Source organism: Gadus morhua, chromosome 11 (genome assembly GCF_902167405.1).
Source record: "Gadus morhua chromosome 11, gadMor3.0, whole genome shotgun sequence".
NCBI lineage: Eukaryota > Metazoa > Chordata > Actinopteri > Gadiformes > Gadidae > Gadus > Gadus morhua.
The window spans coordinates 23,473,275-23,500,459 of record NC_044058.1 but is presented as its reverse complement, the minus strand read 5'-3'; the positions used below and the strand labels follow the sequence as shown (position 1 = coordinate 23,500,459).

General features: G+C 46.3%; 3 protein-coding genes across 5 annotated transcripts in view; 1 reads left to right on the top strand and 2 right to left on the bottom strand.

The window, feature by feature from the left end:
- Positions 1-1,026, bottom strand: part of tbc1d31 (TBC1 domain family, member 31) — an 11,380-nt gene extending 10,354 nt beyond the window's left edge. The window contains exons 1-2 of the mRNA XM_030371460.1: positions 625-1,026; positions 60-200 (exon numbers count right to left, since the gene is read on the bottom strand). Coding sequence (XP_030227320.1) covers positions 60-200; positions 625-695 — 212 coding nt within the window. The 5' untranslated portion in view covers positions 696-1,026. The remainder of the gene's footprint in view (positions 1-59; positions 201-624) is intronic.
- Positions 1,027-1,571: 545 nt separating this feature from the next.
- On the top strand, positions 1,572-6,165 carry derl1 (derlin 1). Its single transcript, XM_030371482.1, has 8 exons — positions 1,572-1,930; positions 2,488-2,599; positions 2,681-2,745; positions 3,178-3,204; positions 3,693-3,788; positions 3,953-4,005; positions 4,608-4,718; positions 5,109-6,165. The coding sequence occupies exons 1-8, from the start codon at positions 1,778-1,780 to the stop codon at positions 5,266-5,268; spliced, it is 777 nt and encodes a 258-aa protein (XP_030227342.1). The 5' UTR covers positions 1,572-1,777; the 3' UTR covers positions 5,269-6,165.
- Positions 6,166-6,727: 562 nt separating this feature from the next.
- Positions 6,728-26,634, bottom strand: zhx2a (zinc fingers and homeoboxes 2a). Of its 3 annotated transcripts, none has more exons than XM_030371463.1 (13): positions 26,232-26,634; positions 19,052-19,690; positions 17,961-18,695; positions 16,478-16,690; positions 15,292-15,585; positions 14,208-14,423; positions 13,374-13,458; positions 12,591-12,779; positions 11,212-11,687; positions 10,458-10,743; positions 9,547-9,721; positions 8,921-9,041; positions 6,728-8,636 (listed from the first exon to the last, which is right to left on the bottom strand). In XM_030371463.1, exons 2-12 carry the CDS (start codon positions 19,148-19,150, stop codon positions 8,924-8,926), a joined length of 2,886 nt encoding a protein of 961 aa, XP_030227323.1. In that variant the 5' UTR covers positions 19,151-19,690; positions 26,232-26,634; the 3' UTR covers positions 6,728-8,636; positions 8,921-8,923. The 3 variants fall into 3 exon arrangements, with proteins under 3 accessions (XP_030227323.1, XP_030227324.1, XP_030227325.1); XM_030371464.1 differs by having other exon boundaries at positions 19,052-19,300; XM_030371465.1 differs by having other exon boundaries at positions 19,052-19,164.
- Between the last annotated feature and the right edge of the window lie 551 nt (positions 26,635-27,185).

Below are 27,185 nucleotides of genomic sequence, written 5' to 3'. Positions count from 1 at the left end.
CAAACAAATACACATTTGAGGGGTTTCATGGATGGGATGCATGTACTGCCACAGCTTACCTGTTTCTACTGATGTCAAAGACATAGATGTTGCCATGGTGATCCCCAGCAAGGAACGACTCCCCGGTGGTGTCAAAAGTCACATGGTGGAAGCGCACGGTCTTGCCCTGTTTGCCACTGCGGACTACTGTTATGAATAGGCTAAGAATGACAAAGAAAAGGCACAGGATGTGAAAACATCATGGTAATCAAGTATAATTTATATGTATATAGTTAAATACTCCTGACACCTAACTCAGAAGCCTATACTAATTGAACCAATCTATTGTATTGAATTCATAAGAATTACTTTTCTTTCCCCATAATAGCCGATAATAACATAATTGGCAGTGGTACATTAACAAGCAAACCAGGGCGCCTTTATTATCTGGATGAAGTTGCGAACAGTTGAGGGCTCGCGTCTCTAACAGCGTATGAATCCTTTAAACAAATTTGGAAGTACATTGAATGATACATATCACATTTCAATTGAACAAGGTGGAATAAAACCATGTGCTTATAAACGATAACAACACAATGCCTCAACAGTAGTCCCATTAAACAGACATTTGAAACCTAACCTTACCACTTGTTTTGTGCAGGTTTTCGATGCCATATTTTCCCTTCCTCTTTGTTTCCAATGTCAGTCACCTGCATGTTGATCAACTGCGATGGTACAGAAGACTCTATCCACCTTTAGAGGTGATAAACCCGTCTGAATCAGCGAGGCCTATTTGATAGGACTCCAAATCCCCAGCCTATCCAGTGGCGGAGTTAAAAGCGCGAAATTTAACAAGACAAGTTGTATCTTTCCACCTGGAGGGCGGAGAACTAAGTTTTAAACATAGTTTTACAGCAGAAGTTAGAATAAGGCCAGTTGTAAATGTTGTACAACTCCCTTTCCTTGTCAACTTTTTTTAGAGCTAGCTAGTTATTATTTTTATGATTTTAAGGCGGTTATGTTGTCGCATTTAGAGTACGTCATGTTGATCAACAAAGACATGCATTATGGGAGATGATGTTCACGGTAATATGGTTTTGGTCGGGCTTCAAATTAAAATGTTTATTTATTTTACTTTGTTTAAATGAAACCGTATTAATGTTGACCAGTGTGTATGAAGACATTGAGAGAATGATTACAACGGGTTGTCACCGTGGAGCTCAAACATGGAGCTGCATCTGTACCATGTGGATGCATGAAACATAATAACTCACCTGACCAGAAATAACAATTTAAATTACAACAAAATGATAAGTTACAATTTCTTCAAACTAAACGCCTTTTACAAGAGCACATTTTTTAAAGCAGGTGTGTAATGTGTTTAGATATTCAATTCGTGATTAATTTCTTAATTAATCACGCCCACACTTGTATTAAAAGCAAAGACACAGATATTACATTTCCCATTTGTGTTATGTATTTCTAGGAAAACGTATCATCACGTCGAAAATTCTTTGTAGAAGTAAATATCTAATAGGATCGCAATCCACTGTAACACTATAGAAACTTTTATTGTTTAAGACACAACCGGAAGTAGGTGGTGTTTCGTTTTGCAACTTGACGCGGACGAAAACAAGGTAGCCTTGTGATTAGCCACGTCATGTAAACTTAGCGACCGAGCAGCACTTGACGTGATACAACCCTGTTTCGAAACTAAGGATTATCTCCTTTTATAATTCAGTATATATTTTGTTTAAACGTCCGTTGTAGAGCTTCTTGGCTCTGATCATATGGAAATATGTCGGACATCGGGGACTGGTTCAAAAGCATCCCCCTTCTAACCAAGTATTGGTTCGCTGGTTCGATTGCTGTTCCCTTGGTCAGTAGACTGGGATTTATTGATCCTATGAACCTGATCCTGTGGCCGGCTAAATTCTTCGGTAATTTTCAAGTAAGTTTTGGTGCTCAAGTCCTGTGTTTCTGTGATTGTTCTTTTCTAACGGTAGCTATTTGAGGAATACTAGGCTAGAGGCTACCCTAGCAAGGCTCGCAGGCCTTGGGAGATGAACAGCCAATCAGCGATGAGCACGGTGACCCAGGATTGGTAAAACTTCCGGAGTCTCCAGTATATATATATTTATCTCTTAAGATCATCCATGATCACAGTCAATATTATATTTAGGTATCCATTTGTTTCTACGAAGATGTTTGTCATCACACACTTCATCTTTATATAAATCCTAAACAAACTTTGTAGCTCGACGTTTAGGACACCTGTCCTTTTTTATATTTTTTCATCTGCACCATATCATATTTATTGACAATCACACGTCAAGTCATCAACGTTTCAACATTCATCCAAACGGCTTGACTGTGAAAAACAGACATTCAAGGATGTAATTTCTATTAAATTAAAAGAGATATGGTTCACAATATTCATAAGGAAGGCCTACTTGATAATGAATTACTGTTTTGGTTTATAAGCTAATAATGCATCTCACCCCACAGATTTGGAGGCCTCTTACGGCAACTCTATATTTCCCAGTGACTCCAGGATCTGGGCTTTTGTACCCGGTCAATCTCTACTTTCTCTATCAGTACTCGAGCCGGCTAGAAACAGGTAGGCCTTAAGCAATCCTTTTTGTATTAATTTCTAATTATACTTGTGTGGTGCTAACCTGCTTTTTCTGTTTTTTTTCAGGAACATTTGATGGCAAACCAGCGGATTATCTGTTCATGCTCCTCTTCAACTGGCTTTGCATCGTTGTATCCTTTTTAAAATAACGAAAAACATTGAAAATATCACAGGCAGAGAGTGCACCTGCACTATGTGCTACCTATTGAAATACTCTTTAACTCTTCTTATCCCCATTGCCATTCAGGAATATCCCTCAGGTGTCTCTCCCTTTAGCGATCAATAACACACATATACACACACTATAATGTAACACACCATTACAACAGCATGGTTTGCTATCCTTAACAAATGGATCCCTTTGGTCACATCGTTAAAAGTGATTCAGTGGAACCGGGTTCACGGACCGCTTGTGAAACTATAAACATCTACCCAAACAAGGCTTTTTGGGAGACCGGATTCCTCTATGGTGTTAAAGCACCAATTTTCCGGTCCTCCGCGATGATTTCACAATGTTTATTTTTATGCTTAAAATGTGGTTTACCTTAACCACATGCTTGTAGATAACCGGCCTCCTCATGGACATGCAGGTAAAACTCCTCCTTTCATTTAGATTTGCTGCGTGGTCATAACTTTATTGTACAGCCCTAAAGGTTTTCTATCTACTGCTTCTACTGTAAAGTCCACCTCGACTCTGTATAGCCACCCTCCCCCTTCTGGCCACCATTGTACACTGTATTGTGTTGCGTTGTATTGTATTATAGTACTTAACTGTGTAGCAACTGCAGTAGCTGCTATCATTGCTGTGACACGGGGAATTGTTGTACTTGCACTTGGTTCTATGAACATCCTTTCTGTACCGACAGCGATATATTGATGCACTTCTTATGACAAATGTACTTATTGTAAGTCGCTTTGGATAAAAGCGTCTGCTAAATGCCCTAAATGTAAATGTAAATGTAAAAATGATTTATTCCAAAGGACTTATTCATGGATGGCTTGGCCCCTGCTCTGCAGTTGATGCATTTATCACCACTCCACTTTTAATCAACAATATTCTGCCTCATTTTCTCTGTAGTTGCTAATGATCCCCATGATCATGTCAGTGCTGTATGTCTGGGCCCAACTAAACAGAGACACGGTGGTCTCCTTCTGGTTTGGAACGCGATTTAAGGTACTGCCACACTCCAGGGTTCACTTGTTTAGTGTTATGTCTCAACCATTTTTTGAGTAAACCAATTTATTTGTTGATGAACTATGCAATAGTACCTTGATTGAAATGTCATTCCCCATCGTTTTTCATTTTTATTGCATGCTTTATTTGTTTCTCTCCAAAAGGCTTCTTATTTACCGTGGGTCATCCTGGGCTTCAACTGGGTCATCCAGGGCTCGTAAGATATTCTTTACCCTCCTCTAAATGTTGATAACCCTTTGAGTTAATATTGCATGCAAATAGCGGTATGCTGGTCAGAGGAATGTGTCCATGAAAGACTGAAAATGTCAAAGTCTATGATTGGTGCTTCCGCAGTGCCCTCTCAAGCACCAACATCGGGCGAGTGGGCCATACCCATTGAGGGTTGCTGTTGTCAGATAAATTGTGTTTCTGAAGCAGCGTTGGCCAACCGTATATGGTTGGGAGCTGGTGTGTGCGGTAGTGAGGTTTATCAAAATCCAAAAGTGTCGGTACACTTTTTGGATTCGGATGATTGTGGATCCAACCTTTTGAGTTATGGCAACCTTGCATCACAGTTTCTCTCCTATGGAATCTGCTATTGACCTGACAATACTTACAGAAATAGATTAATGTCTAGGATGTTTCAATAGGGATAAGAGAGGAATAGGGGATAATAACTGAAATTCCCGTCATTTTATCGTTTATTACTTGACGAAATGCAAGTGAAATGGCGTTATGTACCTTAAATTCTGCCGTAGTGAGTTCTATCTTTCTTTGTGATGTTGAATCCCTCATGGTCCATGATGTATCCCTCTCTAGGATGGTGAATGAGTTGATAGGGAACCTGGTGGGCCACCTCTACTTCTTCCTCATGTTCAAGTACCCCATGGACCTGGGGGGACGTGCCTTCCTTTCCACGCCAGAGTTCCTGTAAGCCAATGTTTGTTGTTGTTGTTGTTGTTGTTGTTATGTATGTGGGCGGGCACTCATGAATCATTGTCATTCAAAAACAATGTAACCCAGTGTTAAGAGTATCGCAGGGATGCAAACTGTGTGGTGGGACTAGACTAGGCAGTTCCCCAAAGATGTACCAAACAATCTAGTTTTAGGGTCGTTGCCATGCTACGTAACATGTAGGGAAAAAAATGCTTTTTGTGTCAATCACTTAACCAATAGAGAAATATCTACGCATAGGGAGAATAGAACGCTTATAATATTAATGATGACAATGACTTTATGATAGAAAAACTCAATCAAACCAAAAGATAATTCTCTGTGCCGTTCCTCTCATGATTTCTCCATCGTCTTCCCCTCTCTCAGAAAGCGGCTCTTGCCTGCAAGAAGAGGCGGGGTGTCTGGCTTCGGAGCCCCGCCCCCCAGGAGGGCGGCCCCCCAGGAGCCCGCCGCCGGGGGAGCGGGGGGGGGTCTGTTTGGCCGTAATCACAACTGGGGGCAGGGCAATCGTCTGGGAGATGATTGAAGGAAAAACAAACAAAAAATGGGTTTTTGGGTGGGGTAAGGAGTTGTTGCCCCGACTCAGGTTTCTGCCACTGACGGTTGTGTGTGTGTGTGTGTGTGTGTGTGTGTGGCCACTTTAAGGTGGTTGCTTCTTTGCTTGCTTCTTGCCTGCGGAAGGAGAAGAAAAATCGCTTTTCGACGATGATTAGAATCTAAAATGTTTCGGGAGGAAAGGACGGATTGCGGTCGATTTGGAGTTATAAATAAGTGCAAACTTGACCACTACAAGTCCAGAAGTCTTAAATGGAGGAGAAGGCAGGAAGTTATTTTGAGGAGGCAATTATTTTAACGGAGAAACCGCACACACTGTTACCCGAAGGAATCTCTCGAGGGTTGCTCTAAACACAGTAGGAGCGCCAGCTTCTACCAACTTAGGATTTGTCAAGTGCTATGCAGATACCGTTTTGGGCAAAAAGGAAATTGATATTTTTTTGTAAAACATTTTTCAGTCACTCATGTTTTCCATCCCCTTCTTCTTCGCTCTTCCTCGTTGCTTGTGTGTCGCTCATGTCATGCCAAGTTGTGAACCGGTCCATGTTTCAGCCACTGGTTAAAAGAGTTGGTTGCCTGTGTGCAGCCAGTCTCACTGTACTCTGCTCGCATCTTCTGTCCTGTTTCATCTGTCCCTCCTTCTGATGCCATATCCGGGGACATTTAATAAGACAGGTTGTGGAGGTCATACGCTGAGGAACGAGCGAGTCACCCAGCTTGAAGACAACAGGCTGATTTTTTTAAAATAATATTGGTTTCAGGCCTTGTGTGCCTGGTCACTGTATAAGTCTTTTGTCACAACGAATTTGTTGCAATTTTCAGCTGAGAAGGGAGAAAAATAAAAAAAGATTTTTGGTTTGTAAATATATCCATGTCTAGTTTTCTTTATTAACGAATGGTTTCAATTGCCAAATTGTTTTTGATCATCTGAAAGTCTTAACAATTAAAGCTGAGGTAGGTAAGATTGAGAAAAGAAGGAGAAAGATGTTGAAAGTGGTCCCAATATAATGCCTCCAAAAAATGACAATACGTACAAAGTCGTGTACGTACAGAGGCCGGGGAGGTCTACCAGAACAGAACATCTTCCAGAGCCTTTCCCTCCATAATAGCGGACGGATGGCTATTGCATATCGTACAAATTATTCAAATGAAAGCTTGAATATTACCAACAGCAACAGGTAATTAACCCAGCATGGTTACCGTGCCACTATTGTCGGAAAATCACCGTTCATAAAAAAGCAAAACTCTCCCCTTAAACCTCAGTCGTGGGGATAATTGTTTTAACTTGTATTTTGCATTAAACAGCAGTCCTAATGGAACGTAGTTGTAGTTAAAACAGTCTTGTTAGAAAATGGAGAAACAAAGAAATTAATTAAATCTTAAGTCAGAAAATATAAACTGTTTGATCTTCAACCTCTAAATCACCACTGCATTATCAACCTTTTTTTATTCCACTTAGAAATTGAACATGAGGAATACATTTAATAAACAATATGGCAGCCAGAGTGGAATGAGTTTCACTGACACTACTAAAAAGATGAACATATTGGGATGATTTACCCGTGGTAATTGTGCCTGAAGGCTTTCCATTAACCATATGCAACCCTCCTTAGTGCAAAATCCCAACACATTTTGTGCTTAGGTCAATCAACTAATGTTACCGAGACTTGTCCTTTTAGGAACTTGTCAGGCAAGCATCAGAAGGACGATTATGTTTAAGGCGATCAAGGGCATAAAAAGCAGATATTTGAAGGCAAACAACCTAATTTTAACCTAATAAATGATCAAATGTTATGTTTTGGCAACAGGCCAACCGTACTAGCCCCAAGACTGTCCTGTGATTTGCTTTGTGTCGACTGAACCCAAGTAATCAAATACATTTTTGCGACCTTTTGCAAAATTCAGACAATACTAGTTTTTACAATTGGTTGTGTATTTATTGACCTCCTGTGGACTTGTAGAAAACAAATAAAGCAAGCGGTATTCCACAGTAGCCAAATGCGAAGGAAAAACAGTATCCCAGATACTTGTTTGTACATTACACTGAAGTAGCAGCAATGGACATTCAGCCAGCATCGACAGCCATACAACCAGAGCTTCAGCAGGGTCGAAGTCAATCATGAATCCAGGGCTCTTTCTTTTCTTTGGAAATTCCTCAAATGCCTTGCGAAGTATATTATTGTATGTATGAAGTAATGACGTAACATTAATGTCAGTCCTACCGAGAGAAAATCTGCAATCGTTACTGCACCAAATCTTTTTTTTTTTTTTTTTATATACGATTCAGGAACATATGGAAATCAAAAAAGCTTGAATTGCTCATTTTTACCCAAGCCATACAAAAAAAAAAAAAAAAAAAAAAATGCAGTTGGAGATTATTATACATTTGTCATCCCTGTAAGCGTTGGACAGTAGATGGCAACATTTAAACAAGAAATATCCAACGGAAAAAAACAAAAGGCAGCATGGTGCGAGATAATACAGAAATGTCTTACTCTTTTTACAATGCATCATGTCTATAGTTGAAATAAAAAGATATATCGTCTAAAGCCTGTTGCAACAAAGCACACAGCTGATTGTAAAGGTAACTATATGAATACAAAAACTATTGTTCACATGTGCACATTCATTCATTTGACTGCAAAAAAGTCTACCGTTTTACTTCCATTTGCCTACCAAGAGTGCGTTGTTTTTCTTTGTTAATACTCTGGCCTGGTCAAACCTTTGTTTTTCTGCTATTTAATACACAAGTCAAATTATGAAGAAGACTTTGGACCACGGGGTGACAACCAACTGTAACAACTAAAGCTCTCAGGTGATTGGATGGCCTGTTAGGGTAAAAAACTGTTGATACCATGGAAACAACCAGTTAATACCATGGAGACTTAAGTGCAATCTATTACCACTGTTGATACGACACCTGCATTTCAATGTTTTATCAATTAACAAGGTGGTACTCTATGAGACTTCTGAAAAACACATTCCTTGTTCTGGGGGCACTGTTCAAAGATACTTCTTAAAAAAGAAAAGAAAAAAACGTAACAAAATCTTCCCTCACAGCAAAACTATACAAAGCCTTTTTTTTTTTTTGCAATACAGAAAATATGTACAAGGGTTTAAAAAAATTGTAGTGGTAGTAATAGTAGTAGTGATAATAGTAAGAGCAATGCATCAAGTCCAGCTTTGGCACTCCATCTTCTGTCTCGGGCGGGGCACGAGGAACTTCCGTAGATACCCATGGGTGATTCTTGACTTCCATCACTGGCAATAAGGCAAAAAATGTATTCCTTCCAGAGTTGCCTAGTATGCTCCGAGCCCCGGCAGCCAATCATCTCCCCCTGAAAAAACAAAGCAGAAAATACGTCATAAAAAACAAGACTTACGACAAAGCACATCAAACCCGTTTTCATTATTTGACAGACCAAATCAAATCATACCAAGTCAAAGTCCTGACATGGAGATGGAGATGGATTCTAAGACAAACATTGAATCTGTGTTTTCTGTCGAATCGCAAACTCAAGACTGGACACTAAGCGGGGCACGGCGTTCCCCGACGTGGTCTGAACGCCCTGCGAATGGTTCCTACGCGGTTCCAAGGACCCAGGCTCGTGGCCCCTACCCACCGTTCAGCCAGTGACCCTCGCGGGCTGCTCCAGGGGCAGTATCTCCGTGTCAGCCGCCAGCTTGGGTCTCTCCACTTGGCTGTCGCTCTCCTCCCCCACCGCCACCATCACCTTCACCCACCTGTCGGGGACGCGGACACGCAGAGCACCGTGAGAGGTAGACCCGCCCGTTACAATGCATTGGACTGGCCCGACACGGAGCATGCAGCAGCAACCAAGCACGCAACGATAAAACGTCCACTTTGGCTTTTGTAGGCTTTTGTTCTTTTACCGGTCAAATGTGGAAATTGAAACTATTAACACATCTTTATAAGCATTGTATAGACTGTGATGACCGATTCATAAATTATATATATATACTGTATATCTATATTATTTTTTTTCTTTACCCTTTAATGTTGTCACACTGTAGTCAAGACAAGAATTTTCTATCCTGAACGAATACGGACTCCAACATTTCTTGTACATTTTTCCGTGGTAAATACATTTCAGATGCTCATGGTGCATGGTAATACGGACTGATACAAATGGTTTGGTTGTGATAACGTTTTCACTAAAACGTTTTCGGAAGGTTCGCAATCCAACAACTCTGCGGTACACAGCGTCCGTGTGTGTTACGCCCTCACCTCTCTTTGTCGGTGGGGTTGATGCTGGTCTCGGCGGGGTCCGCCCGGCTCCGGCTCAGGTCGCTCACGCTGTGGCCCAGCCTGTCGGTGAACCACTGGACCAGCTCGGGCCCCGACAGCTTGTTGGCCCCCGACCCGGCCTGGACCTCGGCGGGGCCTTCTGAGGCCCCCAAAGCTGGAGGAGAGGAGAGGAGAGGAAAGGATAGGAGGAGAGGAGAGGAGAGGAGAGGAGAGGAGAGGAGAGGATAGGAGAGATGAGGAGAGATGAGGAGAGATGAGGAGAGAAGAGGAGAGGAGAGGAGAGGAGAGGAGAGGAGAGGAGGGGAGGGGAGGGGAGGGGAGGGGAGAGGAGGGGAGAGGAGAGGGGAGGGGGGGAGAGGAGAGGAGGGGAGAGAGGAGACGAGAGGAGGGGGGACGAGAGGAGAGGAGGGGAGGAGAGAGGAGGAGATGAGAGGAGGGGGGAGGAGAGGAGAGGAGAGGAGGGGGGAGGAGAGGAGAGGAGAGGAGAAGAGACGGGTGTTTACAATTTCACACCGCGTGCCTCAAAGCAAGGGCAGACTGTAGGTTTTCGAAACACGTTGTGTCATATTTGTTGAAATTCTCTCGACGTCTAGACAGCAATACTCAAATAGAATGCGCTGACAAAAAAAACAAACAAGAAAAACAAACAGACATTGTGGTGCTTTAATTAATTTAAAAAACGTATAGCAAATACCATCTAAAAACCCATGTAAAGTCAAATGCTACTAATATTTCAATCGTTTCATGTTTTAATATTAGGGTTCAGCTCAGCTCCAATGTCAAAGACTTGTCTTTTGGGGGTTCAAGACCCACGTCTCCCCCTCGTTAACCTCCCCCTCCACCACAGGACAGTGAATCCAACCCCCGGGTCCCCGTTATCCACCCCCTACCTTTGACGCCCCTGGCCTCCTGGTGGACGGCGTCGGCCTGCGGGGGCGGCTCAGCGCCGCCGCGGCCGTTGTGCTCCGGGACGGCTCTCTGCAGCGGCTCCGGGGCGGCCCTCTTCTGCTGCAGCTGCTGGGGGGGGGGGCCCTCCATCCACTCCAGGCTCTGGCCGCTCTTCAGCAGCGCACGGTGGTCCTTGAACCAGCGCACGATGTCTGTGCGGCCCAGGCCGGTCTGCGCCTCCAGCTGGCTGTACTCGTCGGGGGACGGCCACTGGGTCCGGCTGAACACCTGGAGGGGTTAACGGTGGGATGGGGTGTGAGGGAGGGGGTCGGTGGGCGTGTTGCGTCACTTGGTTGTCTCGTCATGTTAGGCGAGCCCCTTCAGTGCCCATTTGTCAAATCCCTCCTAAAAACTCATTTATTTTCTCTTGCATTTAATTCCATACAAGTTTTATTGTTGTCTGTGTCCTTTTGTTGTGCTTTAAATAGTTTTTAAGTTATTGGAGTGTTTATAACTAGATAGTTTGATTTGGACACCACTTTGGTCAACTGTTGTTTTAAAAGAGCTCTAAAAAATAAACTGGCCTTTCAGCGACAGTCGGCGGGGATTTCAAAACCAAAAGCATTCTCAAGTACATCGGACTTACAGGAATAACAACAACAACAACGACGACAAGCCTGCGGGGACAGACAAGAAAAGTCGTGGTCCCCAACCCCCCCGTGCTGCCCTGGGTAATACACGCCGTTACACCGGTACCTCTCTGAGCAGCGTGAGGCAGCGGCCGGTGATGGCGCCCGGGCTGGGGATGGCGCCCGGGCTGGGGATGGCGCCCGGGCTGGTGGAGGCCGAGAGGAGGGGCGGGCGCGGGGAGGAAGAGGAAGAGGGGGACGCCGAAGACACGGCGAGGACCGGCGGCGACGCCGAAGACACGGACAGCAGCGGCGGGGGGAGCGGCGTGGACGCCACGAGCACGGGCGGCGGAGAGGAGGAGGAAGAGGAGGAGGAGCAGAGGACTGGGAGCGGGGGCTCAGGGGCACCGGACGCCCCGTTGACCTTTGGCCCCACGCCGCCGCCACCCCCCTCCTCCTTCTTCTTCTCCACCAGGGGGCCCCCCCGAGGGACGGCCCCCAGGTTGAGCAGGGCCTTCTCCATGTTGTCCCGAAGCGCCCGGCGCTCCGAGAACCAGCAGTCCACCTCCGTCTGGGACAGCTTGGTGTCCCGGGACAGCTGGTCTGCAGGGAGAGCGGGCCTCGGTCAGAGAGAGGGTGTGTGTGTGTGTGTGTGTGTGTGTGTGTGTGTGTGTGTGTGTGTGTGTGTGTGTGTGTGTGTGTGTGTGTGTGTGTGTGTGTGTGTGTGTGTGTGTGTGTGTGTGTGTGTGTGTGTGTGTGTGTGTGTGTGTGTGTGTGTGTGTGTGTGTGTGTGATCACTTGACTCTACCACTTGCGGGACCTGCCAATCATTTGATTAAGATTCGCAAGGACACCTTCTTTAATTTCCCGGGATATCGTAAATTAATTTCTGAAACCATCTTCTTTTCATCGCATCTTCTTTCAATCAATGCAAATTAAATGATAGAATATGTATTGCAACTTAGGCTAAACAAAATCAATGTTTTTTCGGCGGGAAGCCTATTTCTTTATCTATCCAGAAGCAGAAATATGCATCCTTAAACATACACAGTATATACACACACATACATGTTTACAGCTTTTCCTATCGATCCAAAATAACGATACTACCGTCGTAGTGTAACAAACACTTCAACCACTCCTCATATGAACCAACATTGGGCCGACGGCATGCGTTCCTCAGCCGTCGCGGTGCCCTGGTTGTGTGTGTGTATACCGTGTAACCACACCCCCAGGGCCGCCTTAATGCACGGGCTTACCTGGGCTGAAGCCCCAGGGCCTACGACGACCAGGGGCCCATCATGAGCTGGGGCCTTTAATATTGGCTCATGATAGGCCCCCCGATCGGCGTAGGTAGGCCCAGGACAATCCGATTTTTTGTTTTTGGGGCTTACAAAGATCAGAGGCCTATCATGAGCCGAGAAAAAAGGGGGCCATTAGTGGTAGCTGGGCCCAGTGGCCACAGTTGTCTAAACCCCCCCCCCCCCCCCCCCCCCCGGCCCTCACCTAGCTCCTCCTCCGTGGGCTGGCTGCTCCTCTGGAAGCTCTCCTCCAGGGCGGTCAGCTGCTCCGAGGTCTTCCCCTTCACCCGCTCCAGCAGGGGGAAGTGGCTGGGCACGGCCCGCGCCACCAACACCTCCCTGGGGGGGGGCGCCGGGTGCTCCGCCTTCACCAGCAACGGGGGAGGAGGGGCCCCTGAGAGAGAGAGAGAGAGAAGAGGGGGGGGGGTTAACATGGGAAGGGGGCCGGAGCTGATCCGGACGTAGCGATGGCTGTCTCTGGTGTCGCGGTCGTGCTGTAGCGGCCAAATCGATCCTAGTTTTAGTTTCGTTTTCACCGAGGGACCACAAACCCTAGTGGTAAGCACTCGCTGTCATGCGTTCACGTTTTTTTTTAATCGCTCATCGGATTCAGCAGTGAGACCCAATAACAGCGTGGATATAAATAGGCATGTGTGGCATCACTCCTCAGTGCGATGCCACGACTCCTCATCAATAGCGATGAATATTTGGTTGCCATTCATTTTCTGTGTGCAGGCTGGTGTAAACAAAAGCAGACACAGCACATGACACCAGCTTTAGTCAAATTATCTTATGTCCTGCCAAGCGGGCTGAAATACGTCTAACGATTGTGGGGGCTCAAACGATCAGTTGACAGCTGACAGTTGTATAGAGTAAACCAAAATGCACAATGACCATTTCAGCGGTGGTCAGAACACAGAAAGGAGAACATCTAGTTACTCCACGGACGATGCCCAACAACGTGCACAGTGTGATGTGTGTACGCTACCTTTGATGTTGAGAAGCCGCTGGTCACTGAACCACTTCTTGATCTCCCCTCTGGACAAGCCGGTAGTCTCTATTAGCCTGTAGATCTGGCGACACAATCAGAGGCTTAGAGTCAGAATCCAAAATGGCCGCTCGCAGTGTTGTCCGGTGTGTCTGTTGTGCGTCCCGTTACGTATTTTAAGCACATAAGCTGCGCCCACATAGCAAATAGGAAGCAGGATCAAACATAAAAGCTGTAATATCTACCCCAGCCACAGAAGGCAGCATCGTTAAGACAGACGCGGAAGCCGCAGCCAAGACGTCACATGGGCCACGCCCACTTCACATAGGCCACGCCTACTTGGTCAATTTGCAGCACCCGGGGCGAGAGGAGGTCAGAGACTCATAGGGGCCCGCAGAGAGCCTCTGGCCTAAGCCCGGGGCTCGAAGTAGCTCTCAGTATTTCTCTCTACAAGTGTTAGATACAATTCCCTCCCTTTTGCTTCAGTTACCATACCAAAATAATTTAACAAATAAAGTGAGTTAAAAGCGACCTGTTTCAAACTACTTTCAACAAGAGCACGACAGTCCTAGCACTTAATGTATGTCGTATTTAGTTATAGTGCTTAGTTATGAAGCATCTTATCCGAGCTGTCTTTGTTGTATACGGGGAATGGGTAAACCTAGCGTTTGTCAATGCTTTGAACTCGGTTCTAGGAACATCCTTATTGTAACGACAGCAATCTATTGCTTCACACTCTTATGACAAACAAGCTTGGATAAAAGCGTCGGCTAAACGCCCTGAAATTAAATGTCCTTTTTTTTTTTTTTTTACACATGGCCTGTGATCCCTCACCTCGTCTTCCTCGGGGAACGGGCACTGGGTGTAGCTGTGCCGGAGCAACGACAGCTGCTTGGCCGTCTTGTGTGGGTCCAGGGTGAAGCTGAGCAGCTTGGTGGCGGCCACCTTGGCCGGGGCCAGCGGCGCCTGGATGGTTTGGATGATAGAGGGCCGCTTGATGCCGGCGGTGATCATGGGGGAGGACAGGGGCCTCTTGAGGGACTGCACCACCTGTGGGAGACGGGGAGAGACGAGACGAGACGCTGCTCCGTCAGTCCTACAGGGGAGATTCAGGCGTAGAGGGCGTACAGGGCGGTAGTAGAAGTCAAAGAGGACCTATTATGCTACTTTTCTGGTCTTAATCTCTTATTAATGACTCCTATAGCGCAACCTGACACGAATCACAGCACAAAAAACGATGTCGATTTTCGGGAAACTCTGCCTCTCATCTGGGCCCTTTCAGCCTTCTCTGTCAACGCTCGGTTTCGTCCTTCTTTGCCCCCTCCTGCCAACCCAACTCTGTTGTGATTGGTTTACTTCCTTGAAGCGCGCGCGCGCGGGCAGATTTGACCAGGCATATGGGGGCGCGGCAGGAGTGCCTCTACGTAGATGATTTCCCGGAAATGTGAACAAGTAAATCGCAAACGTTGTTCCGAGTGTTTAGCGCTCTGCACAGCCAGCCCCGACTGTCAGCAGGGAATACGTTGAAATGTGTGTACGTCATTATTTGACACTTTAGTATGGTTAAACATGACTATCAATCATTATAACAACATTAATAGGTCATAAAAGTCCAAAAAGCATAATAGGTCCCCTTTAAAGAGATACACGACTTGAATATGAAAAAAATAAAGACAAAGATGAAAGAAAATATGCATAAAAAATACAGAACAAGTCCAGTCAAACTTAATTAACAGTTCCCTCATAAAAGTCTCAAGAGACAATGCTTATCTAATAAAAAAAACAATCAGTGAGTGTGATAATAATAATAAAAATGTATTTGAAGGCACTCAAGGACACACAAAAGTCATTATAGAGAAGCAACGATAAGACATTGAAAAATGATTAACCAATCGTAAGAGACGCTGAGCGGGCGCACCTGGTTGGTCAGGGTGAGCGCCAGGGGGGCGCAGGAGACGGTGGAGCCGTTGGCCACGGGTGTCAGCACCAGACTGGTGGTGCCCAGGAGGTGGCAGGGCAGGGACTGGAGGGAGGCCCCCAGCTGGCTGCTGACCTTCACCGAGGAGCAGGAGGAGGAGGAGGAGGAGGAGGAGGAGCTGGTGATAGAGGTGGGGTGGGCGGGGGAGGGACGCGACGAGGCCAACACCGTGAAGGTCTGCGCGGGGGCCGAGGTGATGGTGCCGTTGAACATCTTCTTCCTGGCCTCCTCCACCTTTGGTTGGTGTTAGTGGGGAGGGGGGGGGGGGGGTTAGTTATTTTAACGTCATTACCCCCGTTATTCACAGAAACAATGTACACCATTTCGATTAAAATCACATTCAGTCATATGTTATTCGTGAGCCTTTAGTTAATGATTAACTAATCAACAAAACAGTCGTATACATTTGTAGATGATTCATAAGTGCCATGTAAAGGTCCCCTCTTTCACCACCAGGTGTGACGTTGAGCCATTCCAAAACCCTATGGTGACATAGGGTGAAGGGGAAGTCCTCTGAGCAGCTGACCGCCCTGGAGGAGCGCTTCCAGAGGAGCAGCCAGCCCACGGAGGAGGAGCTAGGTGAGGGCCTGGGGGGGAGGGGAGACGAGTAGTCCTGACGGGGGCTGGATTCTGACGGCCATGTTTCATATTAATCGCATCGAGTCAACAATAATTTTGGCGAGGTGTTTTTCAGCACGGTATAACATTCCACTTTGGTAAAACGGTCGCCGACCGTCTTCTCTGTGCCAAAAATACCGCTGCTTCGGGTTTTCCTTTGATAGGCGCGTTGAGAGGAGGAGCGGGCGAAGCAGCTGTTTGTAAGAGTACCCGCGCACCACTGGCATGAATGCGCGCTTGCCTCTGTGTGTGTGTGTGCGCGTGTTCGTGTGCGTATGTGAATGACAGTGTCAAGAGAGAAAGAGCGCTATGAGGAGATGAATGAACGGAACGATATTTATAATTAAGAACAAAATCGCAAGAAAGCGGAATCAATTTGTGGTGCTCGGTGTTGATTCTGTGGCACTGCGCCACAAATTGGGTCTATGCATGGGAAACACTTCAGATGACGTTACGCATGATGCATTATAACTGCATGTCCGGCGTTTACCGTCTACGTGGTACATACCTCCTCGGGGGACCAGCTGATGCCCTGCTTGAGCCTCTGGGTGGTGAACCACACCTTGATCTGCTCCTCGGGGTGCTTGGAGGCGGCGGTGAGCCAGGACAGCTCCGCCTGCGTGGGGTAGGGGAACTTGTTGAACGACGACATGAGCGTCAGGTTCCCGTCCAGCGAGGGGTTGTACTTGGTGGTGTTGAGGGGCACCGCGATCTTCGGCACCTGGAACCACACACACAGGGATCATGGGTCGCTTTCTGTGGTTGTTTTACTGTGATGGGGGCTGGTGGGACTCACCTTGGGAAATCATTCGTTCACTTGGTTTAAAAAAGGTGACAAATTATACCGCCAGGTGTGAGTGTGTTTAGCCGTAGAAAGCCGTTGTGATCCGCCTCTTCTGACATCACAAGTGGGCGTGTCCACCTAGATGTTTGCTGGATGGATCAGTCTACCAGCCGACCCAGTGGACTGTAGCTAACGTTGCTCGTCTATCCGGCATACATCTAGGTGGACAACACGCCCACTTGTGATGTCAGAAGAGGCCGATTTTCAAAACGGCTTGTAACGGCTAATCACACCTAGTGGTATATTATAATAAGTCACCTTTAACCTTGGGAAATCATTCATTCACTTTGTTTAAAGTTGTCCTCAAGTTGTGATATCTTCCATGTTCAGGTCATGGAAAATATGAGCTATTGATAAGAGCTTTAATAAAACTGTACATTGCCAGAATGTTCTTCTACTGAAAGTCGCACAAAATTAGAAGCTTATTTCCGCGAAGGAAATATGTTTCTAATAGATAAGCAAGAGAATTATACTATGAATTAAACAATGGTCTACACAGCATAGGGAACATAAATTGTCCTCTTTCTCTTGAATACAACAGTGAATTTAATAGTATATCTAACAATGCCATTCATTTGGACCTTTTGTTTATAAAACATATATTAAAAAAGATAAATTAAATACACAATAGTCAGTGCTTGTGTTCTCACTTAAGAGAGGAACCCCAGAAACCTGCCTGCCATGTTTCATTAAATAACACATCATACCATTTAGAAAGTTATACTTATATAATGAGTGTAATATTTCATGGTCTCCATCTCCCTATTACATCCAGTTTTCGCGGCCCATTACTGCTGCAAAAGGCCTGGAAATGGTTCTCCTCCATCATGTTACGATGAAATCCCGTAGAGCATTTTGACAGCATGCTGATTGTTAATAATCATTTACATCCCAGCTCGGCCCCCTGAAACATGTTACTCTCAGCGGTGGAGTCAGTTCTTCAATGGGGGGACGACTTCCACACAGAGACTTTTAACATAATAACATGCACACGGTAGTCTCGCACGCACGCACACGCACACGCGCACGCACACACACACACACACACACACACACACACACACACACACACACACACACACACACACACACACACACACACACACACACTTCCAGGAGGCTGGCTTAAGGTGAGGGCAGTCCTTACCTGGGAGAAGTTGGGAGGCCGCTGTAGTGAAGGCATGATGTGTGACGGACTGTCCCCCTTCAGGAGGCTGGCCTCGGGGATGAGCACCGTGCCGTTGACGTTCACCGCGTTGATGGGCTTCCTCAGTTCAGAGGTCAGGTGCCCCAGGTGAAACTCTGTTCTTTTAATATCCGAGGAGGACATGACTTTGGGCTTGGCGAACTTGACGCCCGTGCTGGCCTTGCCCAGGCCGCCCTGCTCCTGCCCGTTCCTGAAGGCGGCGGCGCCGGCGGCCGGGTAGGCCGTGTTGTGCACGGCTGCGTTGGTGTTGTTGTTGTTGTTGGTGGTGCCGCAGCCCTCGATGGTCTGCTCGAGGATGGTCTGGTTGTTGAGCTTGACGCGTCGGAACTTGAAGTTGACCTCGCCCGGGTGGCACTTCTCGTTGTGCTCCGTCAGCGAGTCGAACTTCTTGGTGTTGAAGTTGCACACGGCGCACAGGTACAGCGGGTTGAGGATGACGTTGGGGTGGCTGGCGTCCACGTGCTCCTTGAACGCGTTGAGGTTCTGCGTGGAGAAGGGGCAGTACTTGCACTCGTAGCCGCCCTGCTGCGGCTGCGGCCTGGGGGTGGCCGAGGCCTGTGATTGGTCGGGAGGCGCCGGGGAATGACCGGATTGGTCCGGAGGCTCTGACGGGGGCTGCTTCGGCGCGTTGTCCGCCGTCACGTCGGCGCCCCGGAATGGCTTCTCTGGAATCGTCTGCCATATTAAAAAGAATGGATCTCAAGGTGTGACCTTAATAGTACGCTCCCAGATTGGTTCTTTTTTTTAAACTTTAAACAGGAAAGTTGTGCACAATGTTTGTTTTACAGTGTTTATTTATAACGCCTATTTGAATTATGATATGTGCACAGTACACATGGAGGCCAAATACTGCAGGCATACCCTTAAAATACACAAGACCAGTAGGCAAGACGATGATTTTATCGTGAAAGGTTAGAAGGGTTTGGAACATTGTTATCTTACTTTGCATCGGCGCCTAAAAGAGGGCTCTCATCATTCGAACAGGGGTGACCGATCTCATTCTCCGGGGGGGGGGGGGTCGGTCCACATACCTCCATGTCGTGCGAGTCCTCATCCTCGTCGTCCATCTCCACCAGGGTCCGGTCTGGTCGGATCATGCAGGGGACGGACGCCTTCCGTCGGCTTGCCATGGCTAACCTTGACCCTGTTCAAGATCCAGGTGGACAGTTGGTTTTGTGCTCGGGCCAGAGACGGAGGGGGACAAAGTCTGCGGAGCAAGCCGACGCTCTGTGCCGTCACGTTAAAAGACGGGCCACAGGGACACAGGCCTGGGACTGGGCCTGAACAGTGCAGAAGACAAGGGGAGGGCGGGGATGTGGGGAAACGCAAGGTTTGAAAAGCCCAGGTCGGGGTGCTATTTTTAGGCAAACAATGCAGAGGAGACTGGGTCAACGCAACGCCGTGGAAGAAGGAGCGAGCGGGCGATCGGTCCTCCGCAGAACAGACCAGACCTATTGCAGACCCGAGCTGCAGTGAGAAGGCCTACTCTACATGGAGGAGGGAACGGGGACTCGTGCGAGGGGGCCGAGGGGTGAGCGGGTGTGCAGAGGGGAGGGCTGGTGGAGTGCCGAGGGCTGGCGGCGGCGACGGCGGCGGAGGGAGGCTGCACTGGCTGCCAGGGTCAGCTCCGGCGATGGAGGGCTTCATGCACCTTCATTACACAGGACACTCTGCATGGACAGGAGAGACGGACGGAGACAGACGGGGGACGGGTTAGATCAGGGGATCCCAAGCTTTGAGTGACACGGCGCAGATCTGTGGTTATTCACTGGTTGAGGAGGAGGAGGGAACCGAATCAAGCAAAGCACATCGGCTTTTGTGATAATGAGGCGCGATTGATGATCCAAGGAAGCCAAGACAATGAACGGAGTAGCTAGTTGTGTTTATGACCGTACATATGTGGTTTAGTACTACCTAGTTCTAATAACAATGCAGAATCAATACTCAACTAGGCTGATCTGTATGGAGCAAGTTCCGCATTCAACCCAGCATATCACTTATTCGCCAACTTCAGAGTTAGGATATGATGAAACACCAAACTAATGTCAATGTGCCAAATTAGGATCTCCAATTCGTTACTTGATTGTCCGCTTATAAAATGACATTTGCCACATTTCCGACATGACAATGACATGGGAAACAGGAACCTTGATATTGTGCCATTCTGATGGTAACTTACTTTCCTAATTCTTGAGTGTGTATGCTGTGTTTCAATAAATACAATTTGATAACTTCACTTAAGAGTAAGAGACGGACTCCTATCAGGAGTCCTAACGTTTGGTTGCCATGGCAACACCAAGTCAGTGGTTGCTGTATCAGCGATACCAACAATTGGCCTTCAACTTTGGAGAGGATGCAACTATAAGCTCTATGATAAGAAAGTGTTAATTTTAATCCTTACGTATCAAGACAAAGGCCATACAGCTAACAATTGCTAACCCTTGGCTATCCAATTATTTAACTGCACAGATCCCCACCTTAATGTACAACCATTTCTGACCTTATAACTAGACTTAACCATCTCTTGGTTAAAAAATACAAAATACTTGTTTCAACATACTATTTTCGGCTTTTAGTTTGGAGTATGTTTCCGTTAACACCTGTAGATCCCCATGGTATTTCCTAAATTCGTTTTGAGGTTAAGAAGCCAAAGTTTGTTGAAACTTAAAAATAATCCCCCCTTTATTCAAGGCCAGAATACTAAAGAACGTAATAAAGAAGAGCAGAGAATAGTCATATGTAAAGACAAACAAGCAGTGAAGAGCAGAGAATATTTAAGTGTTGCGCTAAACATTTGAACAAACAACCTCATGAGTTTAAAAAAAAAAAAAGTACAGAAAACTACCTCACGAATTAAAATATTATTGAATATTCCATATCGAAGAATAGTCTACAATAGAAGTGCTTGGTCACATATGGGGCTAGTCTGGAGACCAAGCCCTGAGGCTAGTGTCCAAGCTCTTTCCAGTGCCTCATTAAAGTTGGATGAATTCTGCGCCCAGCCAGCTACCGGCTGTCTGGCTCTCACTGTTGACCGGTTCGTCTGACTGGCGCCCGATATCATATCTTCTGAACCCTACATATTCAGCAATATTAAAAAGGACAGGGCTTGTGTACTTTCCTCTTGATCTTGTTGCAGAGATCCCAAGTGACACAACCAACAGCAGCCAGGATTCTTATTGAACTGTCTCATGCATGTATCCAGTGTTATCTTTTAGGCACATTAAAGCAAGCAAGTCACAGGGCCCTTCTTGCGCAGATCTGCAAGATAAATCCTTTGCAAGCTCTTCAGTCATATGTTTTTTTTACGATTTACACTTGAGGCAACCTGGAAGAGAGAGAAGTAGTCTAACCACAAGCATTTTTTCATACATTGGTCGCTATGCCAAATACATGAAACCTCAAAAGACACATTAAGGGGCGACCTGCTTAATCAAAAGGTGCTCTCAATATTAGCGACGGAAGAGAGTGCCAGTCCAATCCCAGATTCTCTGAATATTGGAGAATCACTTACTCCGGGACCTGGTGTCTATGTAACCAAGGTAACAGGGAATCAGCCATCAAGTCAGTCACGTTCACGTTGATAGATTCTTATCAGTGGCAGCCAGGGGTCAAGTTGGGTTGATTTGTTTGTGGTTACAGATTACGATTCTTTAGGATTTATATTTTCCCTGTGATAGCTAGTTTCTGATAGCCAAATTAGATATTTAAAACGGCCATTAGAATTAGATTTTCTAGTCCAATAAATACGTTGTAACCTTTCGTTTTTTGTCATTGTAGCCAGTAAACACTAGCTTTATTAAGCTTCCCATGAGTCCCAATGTATTTTAAAATGTGATAAAAATTTACAAATTTCATTCCATTTGATTTTAGTAATTTATATATTGGTAGAAATACATATTTCTGAACGACAAACGGTGTTAATTCCTAATGGGAGTATAGCGGCAGTTCGACGCGGTCCGTGTGGGAATCCCAGGTTCGTGCTCACGTGCACCGCCTGCATGTACCAGTGAGCTGGTAGCATTCCCTGGAGCACATTAAAAAACACATCCACCTCCACCAAAGGCACACCATCCAAATAATAGCCTGCTGAAACGCAATAGCTCATGTTAAAAATGGGATTGTTTCATATCACTACTGTAGATGTAAGCTTGGACGGCTGGATGAGCCACGTTCTTCCATCAGTGGGGGAGCTGCCCTTCACAAGGCTGACTCCCTCAGATTGGAAGGGGGTTCACACAGCACTTTTGGGTGGTGTGTGCGTGTGGGGATGTACAATTGGGCTCTACGCCACACTGGAGGTACGCAATTTGTGCACCCTGCCTTCCTGCAGTGGGTGTGGTTCTTTTTTTTTTGGGAGCCTTTCATGTGGCCGAGGATTGGTTTAGGGCTGACAGAAAGAGGGCGTATCCCTTCTCTGCGATTGGTTGATGTGGTGCAAAGGGTTTTTAATTTCTCTCTCTCTCTCGCCTTCTCTCCATTGTGTCGCTGCTCCCCTCGCCGAAACCATAAAATGGAGGGAATATATTAATGTCAATGCATTTATTATACATGGCAATAATAAATAATGTTTAAATGTCTGTGTGTTTCAAAATATTACAAAGGACAATTAAGATCTTGTATTTTCTTTGTAGGTCTTCAAATGATTATGAAGTATAAAGAATGGGTTTTTCAAACGGACACGACCTAAAACTTAAGGTTAGGCTTTGGTTCAAGCAAGGACACACGATGGCTCACGTCTGTATGGAAGTTACAGGTGTCCCCTGCTCAATGAATTTTATACAGCCATGGATATTTCATGAGGTTAACACATTTGTACGCGTCTAAATCTTAGGTCATACCAGTCCCTGATTAACAGGCAACTGTGTTTTGGCCCATCCGATTTTCAGTGAGTAGGGCTATATCGTGTATGTATTTACTATACATGCATGGTGCAGCCCTGCGAGGTATGAGCCACTTGGAGGCTCCACCAGGACACTGGCACACGGAGGATGACCTCGCCATTGTGTGTCGTCTTAGTCACCCAAACAACGAGGCAGGCGGAGATGGTCGGAAAATATCCAGCGCCACGCAAATCGACCACGTCGGGTGACATCATCGCAGCAGGGCTACTAAAGGCATGAAAACGGCATCGGATAAATAAATACACAACTGACTCCTCCAACCGTGAGTCACATCAGACAAGGAAAAAAAAAAGTGTGATATTAGACTGTGCACACACACCTAGTAGAGCGGTGTTTAGCCGCGGGGGTTAGTGTTTTCCGTGTATACGTTAATTAGTAAGACAGCGACGGCATAGGGACTCACTGCGGCGCAAGCCTAAACCGCGGTCCCCCTGCAGAAGTATAAATCACCCTTTAGTGTCATTTGTTTTTGCGCAAAACAGTCTATACGCTTTGAAAATGCCTGTGTTGTTGAAACAAGCAGGAGGCATGGCTTTGCATAGAGTATTTCTTTTATAAATCCTACAGGAACAACTATCAATCATTATTTTGACTCCAGATCTGTGATATTTTGCTTTGACTCAAAAGGTTAGCCTGAAGTAATCCTGTAGGCTGCCAAAAGTAGCTCTTGGGGAGAGTACAGACTAACGTTGTCTAGACAGAGAGGCACACAATAAGAGAGCAAAGAGCAAGAAGATAGCGGCATCCTAACCATTGTCAATGTCATATCTGGATGCAATACCACTTGAATGTAGTGGTTCAGCTGAGGCTTTGAGCCAAAGCATCTCTTACCTATCAACACTCAACAAAGTATTATAAATTCAAAAACAGCTAAAAAGAATAAACGATAATCTCATCTCCATGTGTATTGCTTCTATAATGCATCCGGGAACCTAATGACTGAACCTAATGAAATTAGCAAACGATACACTTACAGATTCCAACTTCAACCACTTCCACTGTACAAACCTATACTTGAAACCTTTTACTTGGTAGGAGTAGGAAATTCAAACCGTTTCTATCATGCGTCAAAATCCAGACTTGCTTATTATTTGCACATCTTGCCATCTTAAGAGGGAGGGAGGGGTAGAAGTATTCAAGGGGTCATGCTGCACAGAATACAATGCGCACCTCATGAATTCCAAGGCCTTCCAGCACTATTCTCTAAACAGGCTAAGTGTATTACCGCATTGTGTACAGTACACTCAGACGTTGTCGTCCCTGACACTGCCTGCATTTACTTATCTTGTTAACTGTTTTCTACTGAATTATTGTTGTGCCATCGCTAGCTCTCCAGAAACAAAAAAATCAGCACCATGGACAAGGAATGTCAATGTATCGATACACGTTATCAAATAAATAGATTTCCTTAAAACATATCTTATGTGGAATGCGATAGTTGTCAAGAGCTCAAGTCACTGTTTGGTGAATTTAACAGATGGCCAGATAAACCTCAATACCTAGTCCTTAAACGTGTTTTTATAATTAATGAGTCTATGTGCAGCTCTGTGGCGTCGTACTTTACATCCTAGAAGGCAATTAGCAGTGGATGTCAAGAAGATTGATAGAACTTGTTGTGTAGCTAGCTATGCAATATGTGAGCTAGCTATGTTGACCACGTCAACACAAACCTGTAGGCAAGACTGAACATTGCCTACTAACATTGAACATAACATATTTTACTGCATTCTGATGAACAAAAGCTTGACAATTGGAAAGTCCAACTTAATTTGCAAGATGCTCACAAAAGGGCTTAATTTTCTTGCAACTTGCAAACCTGCACCACAACGCACCTAAGGACATAAACTTATATCCATTGCATGAACCATTGTCCTTCATTGTTTAGGCTACTCCTATATCTCAGTGAGGATACAACATGTAGTGCAATGTTAATATGATCCACTTCCTATTATTCTGGCGGTATGCAAGTCAAATTAGTCTCTCAATACGAATATGTTCTAACCACTTTAGGAACCGTATGACAGATGTGTTATATCTTAACTGCTTTGATGATGCTATTCAATAGAAGATGAACAGCCTGCAAGGCAGTAGAGCAACGCTCCCAGGCCGCATCTAGTGTAATGTACCGAGTAATGTAAATAGACAGCCCACAAAAGTGACAACCGCTGGGTATCCACACTGACTCACATGCTTAAAAAGGCAAGCTAGTTACCACATTGCGTTCACTGTGGATGGATCCAACTGTGACAGTCCATCACCCCTGTCCACTACCTACCGCAGCTTTATACTACAGACAACATAACCGTATTCTCGTTATACGTCTCTAAACCCAAAGGCATGTTTCAATGCCCCGCTACCCCTCTTCCTCTCTCTTTCCCTTTCCGCAGTTCTCCCAAATCCTGTGGCGGGGGTGGTGGAGGAGGGGGGGGGGACCACTGGAAAGTCTGGGAAAGTGCGACGCGGTTACACTGCGGGAGAATGGATAAAGAGCTTCCTGAAAAAAGTTATCATTGGTGTTGTTTAGACTCTGGGTTCACAGCAGCCGTGGTGGTGCAGCAGTAGAGAGGTGAACCCTATGTTGGGTACGGCGTCGCCAGCACCGTGTGCGTTTCCGTCTGTCTGCAGCAGAAACGTCCGTGGTCACGAAGGGGGAGGAGGCGTCACCAGGAGCACGCCTACATCATCACGGTCGCCACGGTACCAGCCGAGAAATCAAAGTCTACACGTTACAGTGCACATAAAGTCGCTTTCACAAACCCCACAGAACCGACCTATGTGTAACCCGGCGTTGTCCGACGGTTTTATAGCCGGGTCCAGACGTTCGCGCCGCGACGCGGGCTAGAAGGGGGCCACAAAACGGTCTCCAAAAATGTTCCCTCGCCATCGACGTAACAACATGTCGGCAAAGGACGGCCATGTTTTGCTGGTTATGTCGACAGTGGGAGGAAAGTGAGCACGATGGACTGTCTCGTTCTCAATACTTCGGACCGCATACAATCAACTGCAGCGAAAACTTAGCAGGGGGGTGGGGGTGGGAAACACCGATGAACAACTTTGCTTAGCCGACGAGCACATACGTTGTTCCAGGGTGCAGGTGGAGACAACAACAGGGCAAACAAAGTTCACACGGCGAGACAAGTTAAAACACTAATACGGAGGCGCGGGGGGCTATGGCGGGGTCCCCCGCCGAGTTACAGCAAAGCTGGTCGAATGAGACAAAAACTAGACGACATGTGGCTTTGACTTAGGACACTTGTTTTTGCGCCGTCTCGAATAATACGTCAAGGAGTAGTTGGGTCGTTCCTACCTGCCCGAGGGGTCTGGCACGATGCTCGGACGACACGGTAGATATCCAAGTGGGAGTGTAAACCATCAGCTGGTCATGATAAGAAGTGTAGTATATTTAGACAAATGGGTAGCCGGGAGAGACGACAGAGCAGGAGAATCGCGATCACAAGGAGGATCTACGGCACAACCCACATGACCGCCGACGTCAGCGTACGTATTTGCATGAGGTACCAGGGCGCCTGTGTCCGCTCGCAGCGCGTCCATGGCGCGACGGGTCCAAAGTTCGGCAATTCGCGCCATACGTATGTGTCTGTACCCGAGCTCTGCATGAGCTGCCCTGGGAGTCAAGGTGTAGCAATGAATGAACAGTGTCTTGATGCTGTCAAGTTATTGCGCCGTAGGTGTCCGCCTCCCCCCTACCCCCAGCCAGCCTGGAGATAATGAAATAATAAATGAAGACCAACCCATAGGATGAAATGAGTCTCGGATGGACCCTCGCATCCCTACTACAACCTCTCTCTCTCTCTCTCTCTCTCTCTCTCTCTCTCTCTCTCTCTCTCTCTCTCTCTCTCTCTCTCTCTCTCTCTCTCTCTCTCTCTCTCTCTCTCTCTCTCTCTCTCTCTCTCTCTCTCTCTCTCTCTCTCTCTCTCTCTCTCTCTCTCTCTCTCTCTCTCTCTCTCTCTCTCTCTCTCTCTCTCTCTCTCTCTCTCCCCGCATGTAGTGGGTGTGTTGGGGGGGGGGGGGGGGGGTTGTTGGTTTAGTAGACTTTCACATGGAGGAAAAAAACAATGCACACTTGGTACGCAATAGTGACCTCCACCGGCCGGTTTGAACGTATGGCACACTGGTAGGTCTGTCTTGTCCTCAGATGGTGTCTGGAGGAAATTGCAGCAACCACAGCTGGGATGATCATTGAACCTCTTGTGATGACTTTGGGTTGTATTTTGCCTGCTCAATATTACTCACATAGCAG

Coding starts and splice junctions, on each gene's coding strand:
- zhx2a (XM_030371463.1), bottom strand. CDS start 19,150: ATGGCAAGCCGACGGAAGGCGTCCGTCCCCTGCATGATCCGACCAGAC. Junction 18,696..19,051: donor AGGACTCGCACGACATGGAG/GTATGTGGACCG, acceptor TTAATATGGCAG/ACGATTCCAGAGAAGCCATT. Junction 13,459..14,207: donor CGTTCCCCGAGGAAGACGAG/GTGAGGGATCAC, acceptor TTGTGTCGCCAG/ATCTACAGGCTAATAGAGAC.
- derl1 (XM_030371482.1), top strand. CDS start 1,778: ATGTCGGACATCGGGGACTGGTTCAAAAGCATCCCCCTTCTAACCAAG. Junction 3,789..3,952: donor GGTTTGGAACGCGATTTAAG/GTACTGCCACAC, acceptor TCTCTCCAAAAG/GCTTCTTATTTACCGTGGGT. Junction 4,719..5,108: donor CTTTCCACGCCAGAGTTCCT/GTAAGCCAATGT, acceptor CCCCTCTCTCAG/AAAGCGGCTCTTGCCTGCAA.